At 43.2% G+C, this 20,445-nt stretch overlaps 1 protein-coding gene across 2 annotated transcripts; it reads left to right on the top strand.

The window, feature by feature from the left end:
- The first annotated feature begins 468 nt into the window (after positions 1 to 468).
- Positions 469 to 14,532, top strand: LOC109882770 (legumain). Of its 2 annotated transcripts, none has more exons than XM_031787683.1 (14): positions 469 to 589; positions 946 to 1,092; positions 2,512 to 2,609; positions 4,187 to 4,268; positions 4,450 to 4,532; positions 4,818 to 4,893; positions 5,418 to 5,480; positions 5,677 to 5,743; positions 7,439 to 7,557; positions 7,791 to 7,880; positions 8,141 to 8,344; positions 8,619 to 8,789; positions 9,936 to 10,003; positions 11,913 to 14,532. In XM_031787683.1, exons 2-14 carry the CDS (start codon positions 952 to 954, stop codon positions 11,950 to 11,952), a joined length of 1,302 nt encoding a protein of 433 aa, XP_031643543.1. In that variant the 5' UTR covers positions 469 to 589; positions 946 to 951; the 3' UTR covers positions 11,953 to 14,532. The 2 variants fall into 2 exon arrangements, with proteins under 2 accessions (XP_031643543.1, XP_031643544.1); XM_031787684.1 differs by having other exon boundaries at positions 506 to 583.
- The last annotated feature ends 5,913 nt before the right edge of the window (positions 14,533 to 20,445 follow it).

Genomic DNA, 20,445 nt, shown 5'->3' with positions numbered 1-20,445 from the left:
ATCAAGAGAACTTCCCTGGTCATCCTGATCTGGTTGACTCACTAAACAAATGCATCGTTTGTAAATGATGTCTGCCTGTTGGGAGTGTGCTCCTGGCTATCTGTAAATAACAAAAACAAAACGTCTGGTTTGCTTAATATAAGCAATTTTTTAAAATTATTTTTACTTTTACTTTTGATAATTAAGTACCAAATACGTTTTAGACTTTCTAAGTAGGATTTTACTGGGTGACTTCCTAGTCATTTCCTATTAAGAAATCTATACTTTTAGTCAAGTATGACAATTGGGTACTTTTTCCACCACTGAAAAAAAGACCGTATCATCAAAAACAGGAATAAGTCATGTTTTTATCAGAGAATACGAGACAGCACATGACTTTGTATCATGTGTTTAAAACGTAGACTCATTTATCCAATCATGCCCGCCTTCCCCGCTTTGGGGCCATCTGATTGGCTGTCCAGCAAATCCTGACTGTTTTTTTTTTTTCCAATACTGTGATTTGCATAAAAATCCTCTCCCTGACGCAACGGCAACAAACGGTACCGGAGTCTTCCTGACAACAACTAATAACTAACAAAAGGAGGTAAAGGTAATCAAACTATGTTTTACTTTTCGATGATACCTCAAATGTAGCTAACGTTGTTATTTTCAGTGTTGTAATGGGTTACTGTAGATTTGCTTCAGTTAATTTCTTGTAAATGGATGGTGTAACTAACAGCTTAGTTTACCTAGCCAATGTTGGCAGCCATAGGATCGACAACGGCACGTTTGGTTTTGCTACTTGGCGCAACTGTAAACAGTCGCAGCTTTTGGACAAAAAATGTTTTAATACAAAAGTGTTTAATATAATCTTTAACATTTTCAAGACCGTGTGGGCAGAAAAACATAAACATCTAGCTAGTAACTTGCTATGCAGTGATGATGCCTTTTCTTTTCCCACGACAGAGGATCATGTTTACATCGACCCTAGCCCTTCTGGGCCTCAGTCTGGGACTTGTGGCTAATGCTTTCCCCACACAACAGTCTGAAAACGGGAAGAACTGGGTGGTGATTGTCGCTGGCTCCAATGGCTGGTACAACTACCGACACCAGGTAAGAGTGAAGTTAACCGGGTACATTTTGGAAATCTGTTAATGTACACTTGACTTTATCAGTTGAGTGAGTCATTTGGTGCAATCTTTTACCATGATTACATCCCAAACGGCTCCCTATTCGCTGTATAGTGCACTACTTTTGACAAGGGCATATGTATTACACTATGAAGGGGGGGGAAATGGGGCTATTTGGGACATATCAGTATTTTACCAATTTATCTGTCTAGACTTAAAGGTAACATTCCATTTGATTGATAAGAGGGACTAGACGTGTATAGCTGTAATTGGCCACTATATTACTAATGTAGCTAGTGCTTTTTAACATTTTGTGAAGCAGTGATTCACTCCCACCTGCATTTACAAATTACCTCGTCTAACCTGCCCTCCCACATTGCCTCGTACTTGTAATTTTTTTTAAATACTTTTATTTTTTTGGGTAAATATTCTTAATGAACTCTTTCTTGAGCTGCACTGTTGGTTAAGGGCTTGAATAAGCAAGCATTTCACAGTAAGGTCTAAACCTGTTGTATTTGGGAGCATGTGATCAAGTTGAATAATAATCAGTAAACCTACTCATGTGCCTCTCAGTCAATAACCCCTCATTCTCAATCACATCCAAATCATCAAATGGATAGATGCTGTGATGGATTATTTGAGTTTTACCTGATTTTTGTTGACTGACTGTGTTCCCAGCTACTGCTCTGTATTTAGCAGTTGACTGACTGGCTGTGTTCCCAGCTACTGCTCTGTATTTAGCAGTTGATTGACTGTTCCCAGCTACTGCTCTGTATTTAGCAGTTGACTGACTGTTCCCAGCTACTGCTCTGTATTTAGCAGTTGACTGACTGTTCCCAGCTACTGCTCTGTATTTAGCAGTTGACTGACTGTTCCCAGCTACTGCTCTGTATTTAGCAGTTGACTGACTGTTCCCAGCTACTGCTCTGTATTTAGCAGTTGACTGACTGTTCCCAGCTACTGCTCTGTATTTAGCAGTTGACTGACTGTTCCCAGCTACTGCTCTGTATTTAGCAGTTGACTGACTGTTCCCAGCTACTGCTCTGTATTTAGCAGTTGACTGACTGTTCCCAGCTACTGCTCTGTATTTAGCAGTTGACTGACTGTTCCCAGCTACTGCTCTGTATTTAGCAGTTGACTGACTGTTCCCAGCTACTGCTCTGTATTTAGCAGTTGACTGACTGTTCCCAGCTACTGCTCTGTATTTAGCAGTTGACTGACTGTTCCCAGCTACTGCTCTGTATTTAGCAGTTGACTGACTGTGTTCCCAGCTACTGCTCTGTAAAGTGATGTAATGCATTCGGACTCCTCCCCCTGAATTAATCTGACCGTGTGATTAGTGGGGGTGACATGTTGCCTTACATTACACGATTAGTTTACTTCGTGCCCTCCCCCTCCCTAGGCTGACGCCTGCCACGCGTACCAGATCGTCCACAAGAATGGCATTCCTGACGAGCAAATTGTCGTGATGATGTATGATGACCTGGCGACCAATGAGCAGTGAGTATTCTATTTCTGTTGTCTGCTTAGGTCTTCACCTTTTAACAAGGGTTGCTGTAATCCATTATATATTGTCATGACGGACTACACATGGTCTGTTCCAGGATTATAAATGACGACGCTCCAATCTACTCTTCAGATTTAGCCAGCTTCAGTCTTTTATTATGGGTTGGCTCTGCAATATTTGCATTCCTGAGATGAGAGCAGAGCATATGTTATCCTTGTGTTGGGTGTACGATGGGCCTAAAACATCTCCTCATAGTGCTGTGGCAAACAGGCGGCAGCCAGGCTCTGTGGTTATATGCTCCACTCGGGCTCTCGCAGCGTTCTAAGGCACTGCATCTCTGTGCAAGAAGTGTCGCTACAATCCCTGGTTCGAGTCCAGGCTGAATCACATCCGGCTGTGATTGGGAGTCCCGTAGGGCGGCGCACAATTTGTCCAGCGTCGTCCGGGGTAGACCATCATTCTAAATAAGAATTAATTTTCTTAACTGACTTGCCTAGTTAAATAAAGGTACAATTTTATAAGCAATTCTAAACTCACTTGCTGCCAGACACACCATCCAGTAAACTGTGTTAAGTGTTTCTCAATAGGTGCCCTATTCCCTATACAAGTGCACTAGTTTTAACCAGAGCCCTATGGACTCTGGTCAAAGGTTATGCACAATAAAATGGAGTAGTGTAGCATTTGGAAGGTGGGCTGTTTTAGAGGCTCACTGAGACACCATTGACTCTTCGGTCACAAGGATCTAATTTAGCTGGGAATTATGGTGCCCGGGATAGGCCATGAGGTTCAGGGTTTAAGATGGAAGACAATTCTCTAATGAGGAGAATGTTCTCTCATGTCCAGTAGCTAGTAGCAACATCAGCCATTGGTTAATTCATACGCAGGTATTGGAACCGCTCATGTCAATGACTGACACACATTTGAAATTGTGCTTGTCTTACTGTAATCACTAGATGGTCATATTGACCTACTTTGACACGGGCTGTGTCTTAATCTAGGTAAAAATCGAATGTTCTCATATTTTGTTTTATTGTACAACAATGTTTTCATTGGTCCTGTAATATTTTCCTGCATTGAGTTGCTGCTGGGATGTACTCTTCCAAGTTACACTTAAAAACAAACAATCATGTGACACTTAGGTTTTTGTGTGAAACAATCTTTTTCAGTATCTGAATGTGTTTGAATTTGACTACTGTAGGAATAGATGATGATGTGATTCCTGTCATTGGAGGGTAGAGGAAGTGATACTGGGGTTTTAATAAAGAACCCTTTTTGTCATTGCCTTGTGACAATTCCAAACTGTCACCCACTGAATGCCATTATATTCGTGCTAATGTGTATTGTGATAGAATGCATGTCTTGCCAAGACTGTAGACTGCAACATTTTGTATTTGTCGAACTGTTATATCAGAAATGTCTTCTGCTCAGTTCTCAAACGCACAAGCACAGGGTAGATGTTATTAGCTGTTGGGTGGCGTAAAATGCCTTTTTTTTTTTTGGTCATATAATAAATTGTATGGCCTGTTTCCTCCAGGCACGTATCTGATTATCTACCCTCTTTGCTTTTCAGAAACCCCACCCCAGGGGTGGTGATCAACCGACCCAATGGGACAGACGTCTACAAGGGAGTCCCCAAAGACTACACTGGAGACGTGAGTGGAAGGAAAATGGAACATTTCAAATGCTTTAAAAAAAATCTATGTACTTTTTAAAAACGTCAGTGCTAATTTCATCACAACAATCAATGCTTTATACAGTACTGTTTCAAGTTGTAAACATGGATCTCAAGTCAGGAAACTGTCAGTGCCTGTTCTCTGACTGTGTACCTTACAGGCTGTTACCGCTGACAACTTCCTGGCTGTGCTGAAGGGTGACTCAGCCAATACTAAGGGGGGTTCTGGGAAAGTGCTGAAGAGGCAAGTGATTGGTGGGGGGGGCAGGTTGTAATATATATCATAGGATTACCACAGTAGGGTGGAAGTTATTCCAGAACTTTTTAAGGTATTCTTCTAAAATGAAATGAAAAATCATTGTTACAACAACGTATTGTTATCCAGTTTCTTGACACTGTTCCATTGAGAACCTTCCCTGGAAAAACAGACTCACAGCTTGAAAATGGAGATTGTGTCATAATCTTTCAGTTCTATTGAAAAACACCTGGCTTATCAACTTAATTTTTTTTTTTTACTTCCTGTTGGCAGCGGTCCCAACGATCATGTGTTTGTGTACTTCACTGATCATGGAGCTCCTGGACTGCTGGCCTTCCCCAATGACGACGTAAGCAGTTTTACACTTCCTGCTCATCTACCAGGGGTTATTTATTTTCTTTTGGGAACACCTTGCTGTGTTCCCAGCTACTGCTCTGCTCGTTTTTTCTGAACACCTTGCTTGTTCTGGCCAAAAGGATGTGATTTCAGACAGTGCCTTCCTTTTCTATCCATGGATGGCTGGATGAATGACCTAGGTCTGCTCTCTGTGAAATAGAAAGCTGCCATGTGTTTCAACTAACATTCAGAACAGTTTATGAGTTAGGGTTATGATGATAAAAACAAATTATCATATTTTAAGCCTGGTTGAATAAACCTTATGTTCTGTCACTCAGCAGAAAAGTTGTGGCAGAGACTGAGTCACTGAACAAGACAAGGAGTACTCCTCCCACAATGCCTTGGGCAACCTAGGATCTTGTGACTGACTCTTGTGGCTCTACCTCATGGGGTCTAGTGCCTCTTTTGTTTTAAAGTTAATGTACTGAAAGAAAAACAGAAATGAAACTATATTTATGAAATGTTTGTTTTCTACAGCTTCATGTTGCCGACCTCATGGATGCCATCAACAACATGCATGAGAACAAGAAATACGGGAAGGTGCGGAAGTTAAACCTGTTATTGTTTGTGGATGTGGAGCGCCAATCACATGTTGATTTAAATAATATAGTTTAAAAAAAAAATTATATATATATATATATTTTAAAGACCAATTATTTAGAGTTGATAGACCGGATGATAGTTTCCCTGACTGACTGGACTTGTTGTTTTTCATTGATCTTCTCTGCTCTCACAGTTGGTGTTCTATATCGAGGCCTGTGAGTCGGGATCAATGATGACCAAGCTGCCTGCTGACATCGATGGTGAGTTACGCTGCGCTTCAATCTCCCTGTGACTCGAATCACAGGGAACTATCCTGAAACGCTGATAGTAAAGAACGGGTTAATCATTAACGGTATCGGGGGGGGTGTGTTCAAGATACTCTTGACCGCTCTTTGACCAGCCAGGTCACCAGTGGTACAAGTCAATATTTGACGTCCTTGTCGGGAGATGATGTGGAAACCGGCCACTAGGGGCAGCATTGAGCGCTGTTACCTTCAAGTAGATTTCGGTGAGCATCTGGCACCAAAGGTTGCATGTTTCCCTCCAATAATGGAAAGTTGTTTTTATTTTTTAACCATTTGAAAGTTAATACCTAACCTTAAAACATTGAGTTAATGCCTAAGCGCAATCTTAAACACTGACATTTTGACGTTTGAGAAACGTGGATAAATCTCTAATTCTGATGTGACACTGGAAATGATGCTGACAATTACATTGGCGGTTCCATCAATTTATCTTCAAAAATGTAAAGCTGATCCAGTAAGTCTGACAACTCCCATACAGGTTAATGTCTTCCTGAACAGGCCTGTTTTTGGCTGCTCACTAAATCATGCTCTGAACTTTCCCCTAGGATCAGCTCTCCCAATCTTAACTTTAACCATTAGTAGGGGAAATGCAAAACTGACCCAAGATCAGCGTCTAGGGGCAATTTCAACCTACTTCCCAAAATCAGCCCTTGGTAATGGTCTGTTCAGATGGCCAATTAAGTAGAACCGGGGTCACGTGTACGTAAGTCTTTATACAAGCAGATGACAGCAACATTCTGTTGGAGTTGTTTATTGTCACTGTGTGAAAAGACCTTAAGGAGAGATGGTCTGTGTCAGACCCTTAGTTATTGTCATGCTCTGCTCCACGGGCCATGTGGCTCCTTGTCTCCCTAGTCTACTGTCTGGACCAGAGCCTAGTCTCAAGCAGTGGTGGAAAAAGTACCCAAATCTCATACTTAAGTCAAGGTAAATATGCCTTAATAGAAAATGACATAAGTAAAAGTCACCCAGTAAAATCCTACTTGAGTAAAAGTATTTGGTTTTAAATGTACTTAAGTATCAAATGTAAATATTTAAATATATTTTAGCATGTAAATTGCTTTATATTAAGTAAACCTGCCGGCACTGTTCTTTATATTATATATTATTTACAGATAGCCAGGGGCATGCTGCAACCCTCAGACATCACTTACCAACGAAGCATGTGTTTAGTGATTCTGCCAGATCAGAGGCAGTATGACCAGCGACGTTCTCTTGATGACTTGTTTCATACTAGACCATTTTCCTCTCCTGCTAAGCATTCAAACTGTAACAAGTACATGGTGTCAGGGGAAGAACCCCCCCCCCCCCCCCCCCCCCCCCCACAAAAAAAAAACTTAAGTAGTATTTTGACTTAAGGACTTTACGGCGCTGGCCGTGGGGACTTTACGCCGCTGGCCTTGAGTGACCGACATCCCATAATGTTGTATTGTTACCCACAGGCCGAAGTCTTCATAGTCTACCGTACGACATTAAACCATGATGAGGGTGTTTCTTTACCATTTTTAAAACATGTATATTTTGTTGTGTATAATCAATCAAGCTATAGATTTCCAATTGCGATCGTGTATAAGCGGTATCCTGGATCCATAGACCCTGTTTTAACGTTCTCACTGTCTGAATCTCTCTCTCTCGCTCTCTCTCCTTCAGTGTATGCCACCACAGCAGCCAACTCTCATGAGTCGTCCTATGCCTGTTACTATGACGATAAGCGGGAGACATACCTGGGGGACTGGTACAGCGTCAACTGGCTGGAGGACTCTGATGTGGTGAGTCTGGTACAGAAACGATGTACTCGATTTAACCACAAATCTTTACCGATTTTTGTGTTTCTGTGAAGGACATGACTGCTGTTGAAATGTTGTATATAGCCGTTGCTCCGATGTTTTTTATCTCAAAATAATGGTCATATACTCACTTTCTCTTTGTAAAATTGTGTCTTTCCCCCGACTGTTGTGTCTTTCCCCCGACTGTTGTGTCTTTCCCCCGACTGTTGTCCCAGGAGGACCTGAGCAAAGAGACTCTGATTAAACAGTTCAAGATCGTAAGGAGCCACACCAACACCAGCCACGTGATGCAGTTTGGGAACAAGGTGAGGGATTCAGAGGGAACACCTAGCGAATTCCTGTTGCAACGGTCAGTCGAGGAGTCTCGTGACGTTATCGTGAAATGGGTTTATCTGTTAAGATTTAGATGTAAAAGAGGATTAACAAACCCCCTACTTCCTCACTTCTGTTCAGATGGCTAATGTTTATGTTCCAATAGACGATTTCATGAACGAGACGGTAACGTGTTCTCTAGACTCTGACCCGTATGACGGAGGTTAGCTAACTGTAGTTCTCTGTTCTCCAGACTCTGGCCCATATGAAGGTGGTAGCCTTCCAAGGTAATGTCAATGCCAAGCCTGCCCCCCCCATGACCCTGCAGCCCGTAGAGGACCCAGACCTGACCCCTAGCCCTGATGTACCCCTGGCCATCCTAAAGAGGAAACTGATGAGGACTAATGACCTCTCTGCAACCAAGAAATACTTCAGCCAGATTACGTCAGACCTCAAGGTAACGGACAGGAAACGTGTGTACCTTCTTTTTTTTCTTATAAAATATGCATTTTTTTTTTCCCCCCGAATGAACCTGGGATGTATTCAATTGGGAACACCGTAACAAACTGAAAACAAGTGTTCTTCAATGAAGTTCAGACGGTTTCGCTCTGGTCGTGTCTAATGAACATGACCCAGACTTTATCATCAGGTGCTTCTGTCAGTTCATAAGAACTTGGAGAACTGTGGTGATTTTAAAAATATATATTTTTTTAATGCATTTTCCCCACTAGGTGCGTGAGCTGCTGGCAGAGACCATGCGCAGGGTGGTAGAGACGGTGACAGGAGAGGAGATCATGACCCAGAGGATCCTGAGTGCCAAGCTGGATCTGACTCAGCATCAATGCTACCAGGCTGCTGTTAACCACTACAAGATACGATGCTTCAACTGGCATATCACTGAGGTACAGTCCTTTCTGACAAATGTATTTAATAGACCAGTTTAATATATATATATATATATATATATTTTTTTTTTACATCAACAGTGGTCACTTCACAGGAACTCAACCTAGAGCGGTCCATGGTACCATCTATGACACGGCCCCAGCACAGAACTCTCTTTAAAAAAAAAAAAGTGGAATAATTTATTTGAAAAGTGACAGATACAATGGCACTATTGACCCCCATTTGCATACACAAGTCCGACACACCATCATTTAAGCCTTCATTTATTTCAGGGTTTGTCCCCCAGTTGGTTTGTGGTACTGTCGGTTCCTGTCTCTGTTGCGTCGATCTACTTCTCTTTCCCAGACTGCTACCCATGTACTACAGAGACTGAATAACATAAATATGTCGCTGAGTAAGAAACTCACAACCGTCAAAAGCATATTTTTAGACATGTCTACTGTTAAACTCAGACCCCCCCCCCCCCCCCAGTATGGCTCAGAGAACGGTGTACTGTAAGTCCCCCCCAGTATGGCTCAGAGAACGGTGTACTGTAAGTTCCCCCCCCCCCCCCCAGTTTGGCTCAGAACGGTGTACTGTAAGTCCCCCCCCCAGTTTGGCGGGGGAAGAGAACGGTGTACTGTAAGTCCCCCCCCCCAGTTTGGCGGGGGAAGAGAACAGTGTACTGTAAGTCTCTTCCCCCAGTATGGCTCAGAGAACGGTGTACTGTAAGTCCCCCCCCAGTATGGCTCAGAGAACGGTGTACTGTAAGTCCCCCCCCAGTGTGGCTCAGAGAACGGTGTACTGTAAGTCCCCCCCCAGTGTGGCTCAGAGAACGGTGTACTGTAAGTCCCCCCCCAGTGTGGCTCAGAGAACGGTGTACTGTAAGTCCCCCCCCAGTGTGGCTCAGAGAACGGTGTACTGTAAGTCCCCCCCCCAGTATGGCTCAGAGAACGGTGTACTGTAAGTCCCCCCCCCCCCCCCCCCCCAGTATGGCTCAGAGAACAGTGTACTGTAAGTCGTTTGGCTCAGAGAATGGTGTACTGTAAGTCGTTCCCCCCCCAGTTTGGCTCAGAGAATGGTGTACTGTAAGTCGTCCCCACCCCCCAGTATGACTCAGAACGGTGTATATAAAAGTTGTGATGTTCGTTCTTGTGTTGCAGTATGAATATGCTCTGCGACACCTGTATGCCCTGGTCAACCTGTGTGAGGGAGGATACGCAACAGAAAGGTACCAGTCCCAAGGCTGAGTCAAATGTCTCCCTCTACAGGGAAGGGGTTCTCAAACTGTTTTCTGTGGACCTGGGGAACTCTTTTTCTGTGATTGCAAATTTCAGGGACCCAATGATCAGAATATTAAAAAAATATTTAAAAAATCATTTTTATAAATGTGTATACAAGGAGTTCAAGGCAGTCTATGACTTTGGCTGTGTTTTGCCAGACGAACCAAGCCTCTGGCCCAGGGAAGGAACATTTTTACAGGCCCATCTCTTAGCATCAGAGAAAATGCTGCAATTTATACACATTTTTCCATGAGGAAGAAGGGACACTGCAGTTTTAAAGATTAAATTACAGTGCATTTATGTTTTTTAAAGGAAATTGGTGAAGTGTGGATACTTGTAGGCTGAATGGTGAATAATGAGTACTTCTACTTTAACACTATCAATGTCAAGATGCGTTGTTAAATCCAAAAGGCAAACGCAGTAATATTTGGTATATTCAATTATTATACACCTGATGAGGTGGCGGATGGTCTACTGAGGGATCTCCTCCCAGATCTGAACTAAAGCATCCGCCAACTCCTGGACAGTCTGTTGTGCAACGTGGCGTTGGTGGATGGAGCGAGACGTGCTCAATTGGATTCAGGTCTAGGGAATGGGCGGGCCAGTCCATAGCATCAATTCCTTCCTCTTGCAGGAACTGCTGACACACTCCAGCCACATGAGGTCTAGCATTGTCTTGCATTAGGAGGAACCCAGGGCCAACCGCACCAGCATATGGTCTCACAAGGGGTCTGAGGATCTCATCTCGGTATCTAATGGCAGTCAGGCTACCTCTGGCGAGCACATGGAGGGCTGTGCGGCCCCCCAAAGAAATGCCACCCCACACCATGACTGACCCACCGCCAAACCGGTCATGCTGGAGGATGTTGCAGGCAGCAGAACGTTCTCCACGGCGTCTCCAGACTCTGTCACATGTGCTCAGTGTGAACCTGCTTTCATCTGTGAAGAGCACAGGGCGCCAGTGGTGAATTTGCCAATCTTGGTGTTCTCTGGCAAATGCCAAACGTCCTGCACGGTGTTGGGCTGTAAGCACAACCCCCACCTGTGGACGTCGGACCCTCATACCACCCTCATGGAGTCTGTTTCTGACCGTTTGAGCAGACGCATGCACATTTGTGGCCTGCTGGAGGTCATTTTGCAGGGCTCTGGCAGTGCTCCTCCTTGCACAAATGCGGAGGTAGTGGTCCTGCTGCTGGGTTGTTGCCCTCCTACAGCCTCCTCCACGTCTCCTGATGTACTGGCCTGTCTCCATGCTCTGGACACTACACTGACAGACATAGCAAACCTTCTTGCCACAGCTCGCATTGATGTGCCATCCTGGATGAGCTGCACTACCTGAGCCACTTGTGTGGGTTGTAGACTCTGTCTCATGCTACCACTAGAGTGAAAGTGACCAAAACATCAGCCAGGAAGCATAGGAACTGAGAAGTCTGGTCACCACCTGCAGAACCACTCTTTTATTGGGGGTGTCTTGCTAATTGCCTATAATTTCCACCTGTTGTCTATTCCATTTGCACAACAGCATGTGAAATGTATTGTCAATCAGTGTTGCTTCCTAAGTGGACAGTTTGATTTCACAGAAGTGTGATTGACTTGGAGTTACATTGTGTTGTTTTAAGTGTTCCCTTTATTTTGTTGAGCAGTGTATAATGAGCACGTCCCATTATTGGGACAGATGTGTGTGTGTGTGTGTGTATATATATATATATATGTGTGTGATTGACTTGGAGTTACATTGTGTTGTTTAAGTGTTCCCTTTATTTTTTTAGCAGTGTATGTGTGTATATATTTCGTTTTTAATTTCCAAGGGATCTACTTCCATAGACTAATCATGTCAATGTTTGTCGCCCTGTTCAGTATCCTGATGGCAATGGAGAGCGTGTGTCACTTCAACTAGACGGCTCTTTCTGAATGAATACCTCGTTCGGATCAGGTTGCTGTGCCTCCACACAGGAAGGGTCTGAGACGCCGAGGCTTCTCTTTGCACTGACAAGGAATCAAGTTTGACAAAATATATATTTTCTTTCACACTGCTATACCACTTTTTCAAATGTTTGATTTTTCAACTTTTATTCCCTGGATTTTTTGAGACATTTTAAAAGTTTTTTTTTTTTTCATGATGAATTGTCCGATCACTGAGCGTTTTTGTTTTACTACTCTGATTTTTATGAAGATTTTGGTTTTTGGATTCAGTTTTCTCCCTCTGGTAGAGTGGTGTCTGATTTAGTGGGTACACTGTAATTTTGCAAAACTGCCCTCCTGGTGAAGGAAAGGCACCCTGTGTGAAATTCTATGAGAAACGGTGACCTACACTCTGAATGACCTAAAATGATGAAACCCATATTGGTCTTTCAGTCAGGCTAACCTAAGTGTTATTGTAGAAGTAGGCTAATAGTAGGCCCACTATTTCATATACCCCCCCCCCCTTCCTGCACCTTTTAATAGAACAATGCTTAAACCACATCAAAGACTACTTTTGGGGTCTGGGGGGGGGGGGGGGGAGGAGGAATCTAAAATGTAGATTTGAGTGTAGCTAACCTCTTAATGAATGCTCAGGCACCTAGCACTGTTTGGTTAGTGCTGTTTCTGTAGGCCCCTGGCTTGATCTCCTTCTGCCAGGGAGGCATAGCTAGCTAGATGGTTTTTTGTGAACCATATCTTTCCATCTACCAGGAGATTGTTGGGGGGCCTGTCATCAGCATCGATATAGTTTCCCCCCCCCTCTTTAATTGTTTGCTACCTGGACATTTTACTTCATATTATGAGGCATGTCTTTGACTAACACTAGCCACAATCCCATAGAAACATGGAGGAAATAATTGGGTTCTATTGGATTTGTTTTTGTTTGTCCAGCAGACAAGATCCATTAGTTAGTTATATTAGCAACCCATGATATAGGCAAAATTTGAACAGATATTTCTGTCCCTGAAAAACGTGTGCATGTGCATTTTTAGATTGGTGATTTCCTGCCAATTGTTTTGTTTTTTTTAAAAACCTTGGCATGTAGGCAGTGTGCATGTTGACGCACCGACAATGTGACGAAATAATAAAATGAATCTAAACGTTCTGATCTATCAGCCTTATTAATTGATACGGCGTATACCTCCACTACTTTGATAAGCATTGTGGCGATTTAAGAAGTGAGTATAGGCAATGCCCATAAAAATGGGTTTACGGTTTGGACCTGCGTATACCCTCCACTACTGCTTGGGTGTTGGCTCTGCTATACGCCAACATGAGCCCGTTGTCAGAACTGTGAATGACGGCGTCTTGTGACGTTGCCCCTAGATGCTGATCATGGGTCAGTTTTGAATCCTCCCCCCACAAATGCTAATGTTTAGGATTGGGAAAAGGGGAGCTGATCCTAGATCTGAACATAGGAAAGAGTTCACCCCACTGGCCTGTAACAGGGTTGGTGCTTGGAGGTTGAATCCTACAGCGTCATAATAGCCACAATCCCATAGTACGCTCATGTTAACCTCCATGCAGACCCCTGTAAAGGCTCAGGATACTGTGTTGTCACAGGGATGTTAAACTAAAACCTTGATGGTCAGAACAAACTGTAAAGGACTTGTGTTCAGTAAAGCGAGCCACAAGGTGATGCTGAGGGGTGTAGCCCACTACAGCCATGATTTAAAAAAATATATATATATAACGCATGGGCTCTAGATTTATTGCTCTTATACAACTGGTTACCAGCCTTAAAGCAAGATTCTTTCCCAAACTATTTTAATTTAACAAACCGTGATGCTAGATTCACTAACACTCGTTGTCAAGTGCAATTTTAGGTGTTTGGTTGTTAGGTCTATTCTCATTGACTGGAATTTTAAGTTCTAGAACTATGGCAAACAATGGTTGCTATGGATGCTCAATCACTACAGACTGAAAGCTGAAAATACTTAACTAACTGCATGTGAATGTTGTCTATCATGGGCAGGCTAGACTCTCTTCACAATAGGGATTTCTGAACCAACTGTATAATAGGAATTACCATAGTGGCTCTTTCCATCTAGTCTACCCCCTCCTGTGTCATAACTTAAGATGTAATCAAGATATTGACCGACTCAAATAATGATTCCTCTTCTGTTGGGAGTAATTTGTCATATTAGGATTACATTATTATATATATATATATATATTTTTTTTTTTTTCAAGAGTTAAATGGTGTACCTGGTTTTGCTGAGGAAAGGTAGAGGCCATAGACTGGATTCTATTTGTTTTCTAGCCACTGTATATTATCAAAAGCAATAGTGATTATTCTTAAGTTGCTGAAGTTTCTGCATGACTGTCTGTCATAAGATGCCAAATGGGGCAGAACACAGTGTTTTAGGAGTGTAGAAGGGCGAGATGGCCATGCAGTGCAGGACTATGGTTTTGAGGAGTGGACTGCAGGAGTAACACAGCAAACTAGAATGTATGTATGAAATGTACACTCTTTGGAAATTGAAAAATAAAACTGACTGTGTTCATGTCTTTATGTCTGACTCTTTTAGATTGTCCTCAAATGATTGACTTTACAAACAATATTGTGTGTATGAAACATTAAGAACACCTACTCTTTCCATCACAGACTGACCAGGTGAAAGCTCTGATCCCTTATTGATGAAGGGGAGGAGACCAGTTAAACAAGGATTTAAAAATATATAATCATAAGCCTTCGGACATGGCTTGGGTAAGTGTGCTGTTCAGAGGGTGGATGGGCAAGATAACAGATTGAAGTGCCTTTGAAGGGGGTGTAGATGCCAGAAACCGGTTTGTGTCAAGAACTGCAATACAGCTTTCTTTTTTGACAACATTTTCCTGTGTGTCTCCAAGAATGATCCACCACCCGAAGGACATCCAGCTAATTTGACACAATTGTGGGAAGCATTGGAGTCAACATGGGCCAGCATCCCTGTGGAACGAGTCCATGCCCCGATGAATTGAGGGGGAGCTGAAATGTCTTGACTCAAGTGTGTTCTGAAGGCCCAGTATATATACACAGACCCAGATGTGTGTTCTGAAGGCCCAGTATATATACACAGACCCAGATGTGTGTTCTGAAGGCCCAGTATATATACACAGACCCAGATGTGTGTTCTGAAGGCCCAGTATATATACACAGACCCAGATGTGTGTTCTGAAGGCCCAGTATATATACACAGACCCAGATGTGTGTTCTGAAGGCCCAGTATATATACACAGACCCAGATGTGTGTTCTGAAGGCCCAGTATATATACACAGACCCAGATGTGTGTTCTGAAGGCCCAGTATATATACACAGACCCAGATGTGTGTTCTGAAGGCCCAGTATATACACACAGACCCAGATGTGTGTTCTGAAGGCCCAGTATATATACACAGACCCAGATGTGTGTTCTGAAGGCCCAGTATATATACACAGACCCAGATGTGTGTTCTGAAGGCCCAGTATATATACACAGACCCAGATGTGTGTTCTGAAGGCCCAGTATATATACACAGACCCAGATGTGTGTTCTGAAGGCCCAGTATATATACACAGACCAGATGTGTGTTCTGAAGGCCCAGTATATACACACAGACCCAGATGTGTGTTCTGAAGGCCCAGTATATATACACAGACCCAGATGTGTGTTCTGAAGGCCCAGTATATATACACAGACCCAGATGTGTGTTCTGAAGGCCCAGTATATATACACAGACCCAGATGTGTGTTCTGAAGGCCCAGTATATACACACAGACCCAGATGTGTGTTCTGAAGGCCCAGTATGTATACACAGACCCAGATGTGTGTTCTGAAGGCCCAGTATATACACACAGACCCAGATGTGTGTTCTGAAGGCCCAGTATATATACACAGACCCAGATGTGTGTTCTGAAGGCCCAGTATATATACACAGACCAGATGTGTGTTATTGTTTAGTTACCCATCAACCACCTCTTAATAAAAAAATATTGTTCGTGGTTTTATTTCTTTTGTTTTGTATTGGGGGTCAGTTAAATAGTTTTCTGGAGTTTGTTACATTTTTACAAATAAATGTCATAATCTACAGTTTGTTGGTCATCAGGTACATTCAAAGCTCCAATAAAGAAATGGTATAGTGAATGGGAGACCATTCTGTTTCCCCTTTCCCCTCCTAATGAAAATGGTGTATGGCAGGAGTCGGCAACACACTGGCCCTCGAGTGATTTCCTATGGCCCTTCAATGTTTTTAGTAAAAAAAAATGTTTTCATCAAATTCAGCTAAAAAATACATTTAATTCAGGAAATGTATTTTCAAGTATTCGCACAGATAAAAAATGAAAAGCTACTATGTGATCGTGTTTCAATGTAATCAAGGTATGAAATTATTGTTATTTTCCAAATACATTGTAATTTTGGGGTCAATTTGCAGTGTACAAATGATTATAATTATGTTCCTGACCCCATGACCATCTGCTCATCCTGCTGCTGAATATAAACAAAAAATATAAACGCAACCATTTCAAAGATTTTACTGAGTTCATATGAGGAAATCAGTCCAATTTAAATAAATAATTAGGCCCTAATCTATGGATTTCACATGACTGGGCAGTGGTGCAGCCATAGGTGGGCATAGGGCCCACCCAATTGGGAGCCAGGCCCAGTCAATCAGAATGAGTTTTTCCCCACAAAAGGGCTTTATTACAGACAGAAATACTCCTCAGTTTCATCAGCTGTCCGGGTGGCTGGTCTCAGACGATCCCGCAGGTGAAGAAGCCGGATATGGAGGTCCTGGGCTGGTGTGGTTACACATGAGGTCGGTTGGACGGACGTACGTAGAGAAATGAATATTCAATTCTCTGGCAACAGCTCTGGTGTACATTCCTGTAGTCAGCAAGCCAATTGCACACGCCCTCAAAACTTGAGACATCTGTGGCATTGTGTTGTGTGACAAAACTGCACATTTTAGAGTGGCCTTTTATTGTCCTCAGCACAAGGTGCACCTGTGTAATGATTGTGCTGTTTAATCAGCTTCACCATCACCTGTCAGGTGGATGGATCATCTTGGCACAGGATAAATGCTCACTAACTGGGATGTAAACAAATTTGTGCTCAAACATTTTAGAGAAAAAAGCTTCTTGTGAGTGGGAATATTCTGGGATATTTTATTTCAGCTCATGAAACATGGGACCAACACTTTACATGTTGCGTTTATATTTTTGTTCAGTGTAATGCAATCCTCTTTTGTATGGTAACTATACTGCCATCGTGTGGTAATAAGCAGTGTTGCATTCTGCGTTTAGGCGTTTCCATTGCGTTATCTTGCTGGAAGAGAGAAACAACTCGGCGGAAAATCTCTCTCTCTCCAGCAGGTGGCGTTTTTTCGTTGTTTCAACCATCAAGCAATGAGTGTTTGTATGAAGGTCAATGAGTGTCGAATTTAATAAACCAGAAAACATTATGGCTTATTTGCTACATGAGGTTAATTTGATCAACTAGAAGTGTTGTAATGCATAAATTGTTACGAGTGTACTGATATAAGTAGGACACGCGACATCCCGGCAACTTTGAGACGAAAAACACTTTATATTGGAGTTGTCTTGCTGAGAGCATAGCATCTCTCTCCATTGAATACAGTTGTTTGACTTCAAGAACCCAAATATATAAAACGGGGGAGCTAGCCCGCCGTGCCGCTTTGTGGACAACGACTCCCATTGTCAGGGCGGAGAGACATGTAAATCTTGTCAGTATATCTATAATATTTGCTGCCCCTCTGACAGCAGGAAGACAGAAATTCGGTCACAGGACTCTTCACGCCACGTCGCCCGGGGTGGTGCTGTACGTCACTATGAGAGTGGGTTTCAAAGTGCACGGAATAATCCGATGCGCGTCCACGTTCAACCGAGAACCCTCAACCTGGGACCTCATCCATTTTATTTTTATTTAACCTTTATTTAACTAGGCAAGTCAGTTAAGAACAATCTGTTAAGAACAAATTCATATTTACAATGACGGACTACCGCCGGCCAAAACCCTAATCAATGATATATATATACACACACGTCATTGTACCTCATTCATAGCTTCTTACCGATATCACTATGGGTTTATATTTTATAGTTTACAATTGCACTTTAATATCAATACATAATGTTGCTTTATTTGAACTAAAGACCGCTAGCTACCAAGTGGCTGGGCCAGTTTTAACCCAAAAGTGAACGATGTGTGAGGCGTCAAGTTTCGCTTGCTAACCAACCAACAACGTCAAAGCCAATCTACTAATTAGTCATTTTACCTGAAATATGAAATGGATCATGACTCGATTTAATCTACTTTCACTGCGATTGGTTAGTCAACATGCAACATATCTTGTATACTGTCAATCACTTAGATAAATTATTTGTGTTTAGATTAACAAAATCAGATTAACTGAGCCTTGCCTGCCCTTTCCCTCTCCATTTTCAGTGACTGTGATGTGAACTACAAAATAAATGCTAACCAATACTTCCGGGTCAGTATGATCATCATCAAATCAAATTTATTTATATAGCCCTTCGTACATCAGCTGATATCTCAAAGTGCTGTACAGAAACCCAGCCTAAAACCACAAACAGCAAGCAATGCAGGTGTAGAAGCACGGTGGCTAGGAAAAACTCCCTAGAAAGGCCAAAACCTAGGAAGAAACCTAGAGAGGAACCAGGCTATGTGGGGTGGCCAGTCCTCTTCTGGCTGTGCCGGGTGGAGATTATAACAGAACATGGCCAAGATGTTCAAATGTTCATAAATTACCAGCATGGTCGAATAATAATAAGGCAGAACAATTTAAACTGGAGCAGCAGCACGGTCAGGTGGACTGGGGACAGCAAGGAGTCATCATGTCAGGTAGTCCTGGGGCATGGTCCTAGGGCTCAGGTCAGTTGAAACTGGAGCAGCAGCACGGCCAGGTGGACTGGGGACAGCAAGGAGTCATCATGTCAGGTAGTCCTGGGGCATGGTCCTAGGGCTCAGGTCCTCCGAGAGAGAGAAAGAAAGAGAGAAGGAGAGAATTAGAGAACGCACACTTAGATTCACACAGGACACCGAATAGGACAGGAGAAGTACTCCAGATATAACAAACTGACCCTAGCCCCCCGACACATAAACTACTGCAGCATAAATACTGGAGGCTGAGACAGGAGGGGTCAGGAGACACTGTGGCCCCATCCGAGGACACCCCCGGACAGGGCCAAACAGGAAGGATATAACCCCACCCACTTTGCCAAAGCACAGCTCCCACACCACTAGAGGGATATCTTCAACCACCAACTTACCATCCTGAGACAAGGCTGAGTATAGCCCACAAAGATCTCCGCCATGGCACAACCCAAGGGGGGGCGCCAACCCAGACAGGATGACCACATCAGTGAATCAACCCACTCAGGTGACGCACCCCTTCCAGGGACAGCATGAGAGAGCCCCAGTAAGCCAGTGACTCAGCCCCTGATCATCAATGATCGTGCCTAAATACTTTGATATGCAAGCTATGTGTGAGAGTTGTACAGTAGTAGACCTCTGCATGCTATGTGTGAGAGTTGTACAGTAGTAGACCTCTGCAAGCTATGTGTGAGAGTTGTACAGTAGTAGACCTCTGCATGCTATGTGTGAGAGTTGTACAGTAGTAGACCTCTGCATGCTATGTGTGAGAGTTGTACAGTAGTAGACCTCTGCAAGCTGTATGTGTGAGAGTTGTACAGTAGTAGACCTCTGCAAGCTGTGTGTGAGAGTTGTACAGTAGTAGACCTCTGCAAGCTGTGTGTGAGAGTTGTACAGTAGTAGACCTCTGCATGCTATGTGTGAGAGTTGTACAGTAGTAGACCTCTGCAAGCTGTGTGTGTGAGAGCATTTCTGTCTCTCCCAATACTTCACAATATGTAGACTTCTTCAACTACCGCAAACGTACCCATCTGAAGCCAATATGTGTATGACATGGTGTGAGTTTTACAGTATACCTTGCTACCATAAACTGTAAGTGTGTGATCCGCTCTCTCTCTCTCCCAATGTGATTCAAAAGAAAATATATATTTTTTTATGACTTTGGTATCAGAGTTGCTGACTTCATTAAAAACTGTTGAGTTGAGGGATTTTGGTTTGAATCAAATGAACGAAATGAGTCGGAAGATTCACTTTTTTGACTGAACGAAGTCGACTGGCCGACTGAACGAGCCGACTGGCCGACTGAATGAGTCGACTGGACGAGTCGACTGGCCGACTGAACGAGCCGACTGGACGACTGAACGAGTCGACTGGACGACTGAACGAGTCGACTGGACGACTGAACGAGTCGACTGGACGACTGAACGAGTCGACTGGCGGACTGAACGAGTCGACTGGACGACTGAACGAGTCTACTGGACGACTGAACGAGTCGACTGGACGACTGAACGAGCCGACTGGACGACTGAACGAGCCGACTGGACGACTGGAC

Source organism: Oncorhynchus kisutch, linkage group LG14, assembly GCF_002021735.2.
Source record: "Oncorhynchus kisutch isolate 150728-3 linkage group LG14, Okis_V2, whole genome shotgun sequence".
Taxonomy (NCBI): Eukaryota; Metazoa; Chordata; class Actinopteri; order Salmoniformes; family Salmonidae; genus Oncorhynchus; species Oncorhynchus kisutch.
This window is presented reverse-complemented; position numbering and strand designations above follow the sequence as displayed.

Coding starts and splice junctions, on each gene's coding strand:
- LOC109882770 (XM_031787683.1), top strand. CDS start 952: ATGTTTACATCGACCCTAGCCCTTCTGGGCCTCAGTCTGGGACTTGTG. Junction 1,093..2,511: donor GGTACAACTACCGACACCAG/GTAAGAGTGAAG, acceptor CCCCCTCCCTAG/GCTGACGCCTGCCACGCGTA. Junction 4,269..4,449: donor CCAAAGACTACACTGGAGAC/GTGAGTGGAAGG, acceptor TGTACCTTACAG/GCTGTTACCGCTGACAACTT.